The 9292-nt window shown below is 42.3% G+C and overlaps 1 protein-coding gene across 2 annotated transcripts; it reads left to right on the forward strand.

Annotated features, from left to right (window-relative positions):
- The first annotated feature begins 4321 nt into the window (after positions 1–4321).
- ccdc71 (coiled-coil domain containing 71) lies at positions 4322–8783 on the forward strand. Of its 2 annotated transcripts, none has more exons than XM_080207329.1 (2): positions 4322–7621; positions 7757–8783. In XM_080207329.1, the coding sequence occupies exon 1, from the start codon at positions 5056–5058 to the stop codon at positions 5614–5616; it is 561 nt and encodes a 186-aa protein (XP_080063455.1). In that variant the 5' UTR covers positions 4322–5055; the 3' UTR covers positions 5617–7621; positions 7757–8783. The 2 variants fall into 2 exon arrangements, with proteins under 2 accessions (XP_080063455.1, XP_080063456.1); XM_080207330.1 differs by lacking the exon at positions 7757–8783 and having other exon boundaries at positions 4322–7039; positions 7557–7574.
- The last annotated feature ends 509 nt before the right edge of the window (positions 8784–9292 follow it).

A 9292-nucleotide genomic window follows, 5' to 3' on the forward strand; every position in this document is an offset into this window, starting at 1 on the left:
GCAGAATTCGCTGTCTCTGTTTTCCCTGGGTCCTCTTTTCGACAAGCTGAGCTTTTTATTTCTCCTTGTCTCTCCCAGTTGTCAGCTTCTGGCCATTGTCAACTGTCCACCAGATGGCTGTGCCAATGTCCACCAGCATCATATCTGACTTGAGGGCATCCTTGAAGCTGAGGTGTGGATGTAAAACATGTTGTGACCCAGGAGCCAGTACACTGTACAAAAGATATATGGCTCCCATCCTTTGGATTAACGTGGCCATGTCATCATGGTTAGTTGGTTTATTAATGAGAATGATGATGGAATGACCACATTCCAGGATCTTTAAGTTGGTGACCTTGTCAACAAAGAGATGCTGAGGCTTTGATTGAGACAACAAAGCGGGAAACTGTTCAGGTCTTTTTTCCTGCCCAGTATTAGTTGGCCAGGTTCTCATTAATAAGTGCTGAGACGCCATAGGCTTGAGAGACTTGCAATTCTGTGCTCTCAGTCAGGATGCTGTTATCCCACATTCTCTTACTCATCTTGAACATAACAGCTGCAGCTTCTGCAATGCAACTGTTGATTTCAGCAGATGGTGACAGATTATTGGTGATTGTGAAGCTATCCACAACCTGTAACATCACATTGACAAAACAGTACGACAGTATCTTTCTGATGCTAAAAACTGGATAAAAGCAAATTACTGCGAATGCTGGAATCTGAAACCAAAAGAAAAAATGCTGGAAAATCTCAGCAGGTCTGGTAGCATCTATAAGGAGAGAAAAGAGCTGGCATTTTGAGCCCAGATTACCCTTTGTCAAAGCTAAAAGGCACAGAAAGTGGCAGATATTTATACTGCAGGGTAAGGGAATGAAAGCGGTATCATAGCCACAGATACCAGGGGAAAAGACTACTAATGGCTGTCCCCAGACAGAATCAAGGGTGTGAATGGCCAAACCACAGAGAAGCTGTAAGCTGTAACCTCTCCCGTCGCTCATGGCATCTTCCCATGCAATCGCAGAATGTATAACAACTGTCCCTTTACCTCTTCTATGCTTACCATGCTAGATCCAAAACTTGCATCTTTTTCAATTTGATGTATTGTATTCGCTGCTCCCAATGTGGTCTCCTCTATATTGGGGAGACCAAGCAAAGACTGGGGAGAGAGAGTGAAATGGATGGGACAGAGGTAAACTTTAGAAAGAGGAAGCAAAGGAGGAGAAAAGATAAGGAAAGGTGAATAAAGTAGGGGAAAGATTGGGGGTAAAGAAAAATGAAGAAAAACAATAAAGAAATAAAAGGTAGAGAACAGTAAAAAAAACAAATAAAATAGACTGAAAACCAAGGGGGCCAAGATGGGGTAGAGCTAATCATCTGAAGTTGTTGAATTTGATGTTGAAACCGGAAGGCTGTAAAGTGCCTAACTGGAAGATGAGATGCTGTTCCTCCAGTTTACGTTGAGCCTCACTCGAACATTGCAGCAGGCCAAGGACAGACATGTGGGAGCAGGATCGTATGCTAAAATGGCAAGCAACTGGAAGATCAGGGTCCTAATTGCACACAGACTGAAGGTGCTCAGCAAAGCAATCACCCAGTCTATGCTTGGTCTCTCCAGTATAAGGGAGACCATATTGAGAGCAGCGAATACAATATACCAAATTGAAAAAGGTGCAAGTGAAACACTGCTTAACCTTTTAATGTTTCAGATCTAGGATGGTAAGCACAGAAGAGGTAAAGAGACAGTTGTTACACCTTCTGCGATTGCATGGGAAGATGCCATGAGTGACCAGGAAAGGTGTTAGGTATAGTGGAGGAATGCCCTAGGTTATCCCAGAGATAATGATCTGTGCAGAATGCTGACAGAGGGAGTGAAGGGAAGATTTATTTGGTGGTGGCATCACACTGGAGTTAATGAAAATGGCAGAGGATTATGCTTTGCATGCGGAGGTTGGTGGGGTGAAGTGTGAGAATGCATGCAAAGAATAATCTTCTGCCATTTTCACCAACTCCAGCATGATGCCACCACCAAACACATCTTCCCTTCACTCCCTGTGTCAGCATTCCACAGAGACTGTTCACTCCAGGATAACCTAGTCCGTTCCTCCCCTATACCCAATACCTCTCCTGTCACCCATGGCATCTTCCCATGCAATCGCAGAATGTATAACAACTGTCCCTTTACCTCTTCTATGCTTACCAAGCTAGATCCAAAACATTAATTCCAGGTTAAGCAGTATTTCACTTGCATCTTTTTCAATTTGGTGTATTGTATTTGCTGCTCCCAGTGTGGTCTCCTCTATATTGGAGAGACCAAGCAAAGACTGGGTGATTGCTTTGCTGAGCACCTTCAGTCTGAGTGCATTCGGGACTCTAACCTTCCAGTTGCTTGCCATTTTAATACACGGTCCTGCTCCCATGCCCACATGTCTGTCCTAGGCTAGCTGCAATGTTCCAGTGAAGCTCAATGCAAACTGGAGGAACAACACCTCATCTTCCAGCTAGGCTCTTTACAGACTTCCGGTCTCAACATCAAATTCAACAACTTCAGATGATTAGCTCAATCATCTGAATCATCTTGGCCCCCTTTGTTTTCATTCTATTTTTAATTTTTTAATGTTCTCTAACTTTTATTTCTTTAGTGTCTTTCTTCATTTTCTTCCCTCTACTCTTCCCCCTTACTTTATCCCCTTCCCTTACCTTTCTCCTCCTTTGCTTCCCCTTTTCTACATTTACCTCCATTTCCTCCCCCAACATCTTCATTTATCACAGTTTACAGCTTCTCTGCGGTTTGGCCATTCACACCCTTTACTCTCTCTGGGGACTGCTATTTGCAGTCTTTTCCCCTGATTTCTGTGTCTATGACTCTCATTCCCTCACCCTGTAGTATAAATATCTGCCACGTTCTATGCCTTTTAGCTTTGACAAAGGGTCATCTGGATTCAAAATGTCAGCTCTTTTCTCTCCTTAGGGATGCTGCCAGACCTGCTGAGATTTTCCAGCATTTTCTCTTTTGGTTTCATCTTTCTGATGCTGATGGTCAAACTGAAACCCTTCACAACATCCATCAACTTTCTGATGAGGACTTGAAGCACTTCTGTCTTGGATCTTGGATGAGCAAGCTTTCCATGAGTTCTGAGATGTAAGTGGACAGACACCCCCAGTGGATGAACTGAAAGCGTATGACAGCAACAAAGAGGAAATGCCAATGTCTGCAGCAGAGCACAACCTTGTTTGGCCCCACTGCTGATCTCGAAGGGTTCGGATGTTGCATGTGATTGGTGTTCCTCACCCCTGGTTATCAGTAAAGGTAATCACTCTGAGCAACTATAGCGGGCAACCGTTTTCCCTCAGCATCTGAAATAGGTCAGCTCTGCTCAAGGAAGGCAATGTGTAGCGGTCTCATTATTCAGTGACATAAAGCGAAAAGTGTGTTTGTTAACAACTGAAGAAATGACAACTTTTACATGTCAAGATCGGAGACCTTTAGACGTGAAAATGATGATCAAAGAGAAACTAGCTTGCAGTTAAACCAATCACAAATCCATTTCATCACATGCAGCCATCTTCAATTTTCATCAATAAATCACATCAAACTAGGAATTAAAACAGAAAATGTTGAAATGCAGTCAGTTTGGCAGCATCTGTGGGGAGAGAAACGGAACTGATGGTTTGCTGGCCTGAAACATATTTCTCTCTCTATAGTTGCTGCCTAACCTGAGCATTTCCCTATTCTGTGTTTTTATTTCAGATTTCCAGCAGGCCATAGTTTTTTTTTGCTTTTGTATGGGTCTGAGTGACGACAACAGAACCATTATCTCAAAGCAGATGCATTTCTTAAACCCAAATGAGTGGCTCGAATTTGTTACAAAGGCAAATTTTGGCAAATTGTTGGTTCCAAATGGGAAAGCGGAGTTGAGATAGCTGGAGGGTAAGAATGCGTTGTCAACTGCGGGCGGGTATTAAATTGATGAGCGCTTAGACCAAGTTAGGAGTCTGGTATTCACTGAAATGAATATTGGGTCACTGAATGTTTCCAATGTGTTCAGAGCTGAGCTTCGTTTAGTTGTTGTTCCAGTGTCGCGCTATGCTTTGCAGAAACAGATTCAGTTAATCGCGCAGAAACCCTTTGGCTCAACTGAATGGATTTGAAACGTGACGACTCTAATCCCAAGCACCTGTTTATTATACAGGACCAACCATTAGGAAGAGATAAAGCTGCCAGCTCTCATTCTGAAGCGAGCGTAATACGTATATATATATATATATTCAAATGAGTATAATTCCATTTGAGGATTCAATGCTCGGTCATAATCTTCCTGTCGACAGTTCCTTCATGCTGCCCTCAGTGAGAATCACACTGTGCTGTGCCATAATGAAAAAAAATGCATCTGGTTTGATGTAACCGCAAAAAAAAAGCAAAAACCCAGCTCCAGGCTGGGAAAAGAAAAGAGAAAGAAGAGTAAAAAAGAGAAAGAAGGACTGAAAGAAGGAAAGAAAGAAGGAATGAAAAGAAAGAAAGAAGCAAAGGAAAGGAAGGAAAGAAAGAAAGCAGTTGGAGCTTGAGGAAGGGATTTAGGTGGGAAATGTTGCCTGGTTTCAGTTTGCCCAGTGATGTTCCCTGAGCTGCGTGTGTGTGTGTGTGTCCAGTCCTTTTCCATTGCTGGGCTCCCCCCACCCACGTGTTTGCCTGACTCTGGCCATTCGCTGGCTCCCCCAGTCAGTGTGAAAGGGTAGGCTGGGGGATTGACTGCGAGAGGGAGTTGGCCTCCTGTTAAAGTCAGTGTGGATAGGGGCTGGGTGGAGTCACTGGGACTGACGTACTGGAAGGGCTCCTGGTTTATAAAGGGGCGGCGGATGGGGCTGGTCCTCATTTTCCAGGGTTAGCTTGAGGAAATGTGAGTGGCTTGTTTTGTGTTGTTGAAGATTTCTTGCCATGCTGAAGGGAGGTGTGTGTGTGTAGGCGGGGTGGGAGAAAGCTGACCCCCCCCCCCCTCTCTGGTGGCGAGGTCCCTTGTTACCCCACCCCACCCCAACTCCAGCCTGAGCCGGGAGAGGAATTGGCTGCAGCCTGTGGCCATGGCGGTGTTCGCTGCCGAGGAGCGGGTGGTCTACTCCAGGTCGCAGATGGTGTTCGCGGGAACAAAGGCGCTGGAGGATGCGCTCAAGATCTTCATGCCCAAGTGCAGCGACTTCCACAACTCGGAGCTGGAGCTGTGGGACTTCCTGTGCAGCATGCGGGAGGAGGGCTTCTCGCCGCTCGTCCTCCGCAGCAAGGACGTGTACGGCTACTCATCGTGCCGCTCCACCGTGCCCGAGGCGAAGCCCGCCGCCCCTCCGCTCAAAGCCGCCGCCGAGAGGGCGCCCGGGAGTCGGCGGCGGAGACAAAGGAATGCGGGGGAGCCCAGGAGACGCCAGGGCTGCCTGACAAAGGCTTCACCTTCCCAGCTTGTGGACAGGGTCCTGCGGGGCACCTTGTCCAGGAAGAGCGTGGCTTTCCGCCTCGCCACCTTCCCCTCCATCAAAGTTGAAGACTCCTCTTCGGATGAAAGTGTTTCCAAAGCCCGGCAAAGGGCTCAAAAAATTCTGAAAGTGAACTTGTCGCCTGTGATCCGATTGAGACCTGTGAGAGTGCCCTGATTACAAGTGATGGGACTTTTTTTTGTTACATTAGCCTAATAATTCAAGGATACTGATGATGGATTTTTTTCATAAGCCTTTTATATTGTCCTATCACGTTTATGGATTTCAACGACTGTAAGCTTCAGGGAAATATTTTAACTTATTTTTTTTGGACTGCGTCCTCCATCCGACTGCGCTTCTTGTTTACTTGTTGAACTAATGTTTTGTTACCTTTCTCTTTTCCTTGTTCCATCTCACTACCTCCTTTTTCTACGATTGGTATTGTGTACGTGCATCCCAAATTGGGAATGGGAATGCTAATGGTATAACTAGTGATTTCCAGGATGCGTTCACTAGAGTTGAATGCAATTAAAACTGATACATCACAAATAAATGGGACTGTTCAAGAGGTTGCCACAAATATTTAAGCAACTGGGGACCTCAAAGTGATTGCAACACTTGTTTCTTTGTCTCTCCCCTTCTTGCTGCTTTTTGGAATGTTTGTTAATAAATTCTCTAGTTGCTAGAACCTGCAACTTGGCGATCATTACATTTATAATGTATGTGATCGCATGAATTGAGAATATCTTGTGATATCCCATCTTTCTCGTGTCTTTATTTATGAAAACCTGTGGCTTCAAAAGATTTTTTAAAGCTGATTGTGTTGGCTTCAAGCATGAGGCAAGATGGAGCACTCAAGAGACTTGACCATGTTTCCCAGTCCAACTTTAACAGATCAATTGTTTATTAGATGAGCTGCTTTGAATCACTAGAGAAAGTTGAGCCCATCACTAATCCTTTATCCTCCAGTGTACAAGAAAACTACCAGTTGTGGATGGCAAACCAACATGCAAATGGTAACTGTTAGAATATGTTTGCTGATCTTTGGCTATCATAATACAATCTTTGCAGCATGTAATGTGGGATAGAACAATGTCTCCTGGCTTCTGAGTCTTGAGGTTTAATACACTGTTGGAATAAATATTTTGGCTAGGAGAATCTTGGATGAAAGGAGTCCAACTTGTAGAAACTGTACTCCCAACACAACTCCTGATGTTTGACGTGGATCAGTAGAGCTGTAGTGTAAGGTCCAACTTGTAGAAACTGTGCTCCCAATGCAACTCCTGATGTTTGACGTGGACCAGTAGAGGTGGTAATGCATTTTCCCCAGTGTAACCAAGTGATCCTTTGAGGAGCAACCACTGAAGACCTATAAATGGCTGTTTTGAACCGGAGTCAACATGACTGATGTGTGGAAATGTCGGCTTTATTTAACTTTAGGTGGGGAGAGATGCTCTTCCAGCTTGAGCTCGAACACAGGGAATTTTGCCTACAGCGTTGCCTGAAATGGGAATGATAGATGCCAATCATTTGGATGGGGTTTAGAGGAAAATGATCAAGAGTTCCAGTACAATCATTGTACTGCAACCAAATTTAAAAGGTTGGGACACATGTATATTAGTATATGGTAGTAACTATGATCGTTTTGTGTAATCCAAGTACAATAAAAATTTGGATTTAGAAAGAACCCCCTGCTACCTGTTACAAAATTTGGATTATAATAGAAATATACAGCTGCATTTTTGCAGTCTTGTTTGTACACTCAAATAAGTGTATTTGTTTTCCTGATGGTTTGTGTGCAAGATTTTCATGGTAGGTTATAGACTTCTGTGGTGGGAGTTGGAAGCAAAATAAAGTAAGGCTCTGTGTTGTGGTCCAAAAAAAATCTAGTGTACAAACCAAAATACCTTGCCCTGGCCTGGTGAAAGCATTTCCTGCTTCTGAGCTTAGCACAAAATATCAGTTGCTTAATTTGTAATTTTGTAAGCTTGTACTTAAATAATCAAAATTACAAATTGACCTTGAAACCACAGAAATGAGGTTATGTAAGAGGTTGTATATTTTTCACTACATCTTTTCAGCAAATATTTATGAATTCTTTTTGTATGATTCTTAAGTCTATAGATTTGAGTGCAAAACCAAGAATTGGAGCCAGTTGGCCATCACTTAAGCAATAGTGAAGGTGGGCATGCGGAAGTAGATTTTTCAATGCATCGCAGTACTTGCACTTGCCAAAAAGTGAGTTTTTTGGGTCTGGGGGATTACATTTTTAACAAACAATTAAAAATAAGTTTTCCATCGTTGCCTTTCTTCACAGTAACAAAGAAACTAAAACCTCAATTTTGAGACTTCTATTTTTGCCAATATTGTCTTCAAACTTGTAGAAAATGAACAGCAGAAGGGTCCATATTCAACTACTGGTGCCTGGTCCCACTCAAATGAAAACTGGTGCCAACATTTTATCATGCCTAAGGAAGATCTGGATCTAGAATGTACAGGTAAAATTTGAATACGAGCTGACATCACTGAACAATCTCGAATGAGAATTTGCAAGCTACTTTAACATTCTTTTAAGGGTGCTCAACTCTAGTAGTTTCATATGGATTTTTTGTGTTTATAGACTTTGGGATATGTTGTAAGTACTGAAATGGATAGTTTTAAAATGTGCAGTGATTGTTTCAAAGATCAGTAAGTTAGTCAGGTAGTTGGGTTGAATGGGGTTTATATTTATTAATAACACTTTTTCCTCTTCTACTATCTCCCTCCCCCAACAAACACACACACACACAATCAGGGATATCACTGACACTATTCGGTGTTACTTTGGTAAATATCATGGCAAGATATGAATTAAGAAATGAGTCATTTTAAAGAAAATTAATTTATAGTTGTAACTGATTCAATCAAGGTGCAATTGTATTACATTTGTAGCATTGGTGTGAAGTCATACTGGTGTTGCAATTACATTATGATTGCAGCCAGAATCTGGTATCAAAATAAGATCTGACCTGGTACTGGTTGGGACAAAAGTCTCTCAAAGATTTTGGGTGTACTATTGTTAGGAGTCACCTCAAACGTTTTATACTGATTCCCATTCCAAAGTTAGTACCAAGTGGTTTTGGCCCTGCTGGCACTAAATCTGTGGAATTTGAGCAATCAGTCAAGTAGCCTAGATGCTATAATAACTGATACTTGAGTTGTGTTGACCATACTTACTGAATCCAGGGTTTTCCTTCAATTTATATTCTGTTAGATATTTCTATGCCAATACCTCAATAGTCTAAATAATTTTTTTTGTAAATTCTTGTATCATTTTTGTAAATCGTGTAATTTTTAATGTTGAATAAAAAGGACAGTTATTTTAACTGAAAATGCAATCTGTTTTCATGATTGAAACACTCAGATTTCACTTTCCCATAGAGGATTGCCTTGATTTTCATGTTGATATTCAATAATTAACATTGTAATACTGAGACTGTCAATTATGGGAATCTCCACCATTTGAACACATTTTCATTTAGGATATTTGAAATTAGCCAAATGGTAATTCCAGTGTAGAAATGATGGAGTTTGTGATGATGTTTTCATTGATTAATTTGTGGAATGTGAGTGCCGTTGAAAAGGCATTGGTCATTGTCTGTTCCCTCCGAAGATAGTGAGCTACTGCAGCAAGATCGTGTGGTGAAAGTGCTCCCACAATTGTAACAATGAAGGCAGCACAATGTGTCAAAGTCAGGATAATATGTCATTTATAATTCTCATGCATATGCTGCAATCGTCTTACAAGTTGATACGAGTTCATGAGTGTGGGAGGTGCGTTGGAAGAAGTCTAGGTGAGTTGCTGCACTGCATT

Source organism: Carcharhinus amblyrhynchos, chromosome 19, assembly GCF_965287045.1.
Source record: "Carcharhinus amblyrhynchos chromosome 19, sCarAmb.v2.hapA, whole genome shotgun sequence".
In the NCBI taxonomy this organism is placed as follows: domain Eukaryota; kingdom Metazoa; phylum Chordata; class Chondrichthyes; order Carcharhiniformes; family Carcharhinidae; genus Carcharhinus; species Carcharhinus amblyrhynchos.

Excerpts from the sequence above, each read along its gene's own strand:
- ccdc71 (XM_080207329.1), top strand. The coding sequence starts at position 5,056 with ATGGCGGTGTTCGCTGCCGAGGAGCGGGTGGTCTACTCCAGGTCGCAG.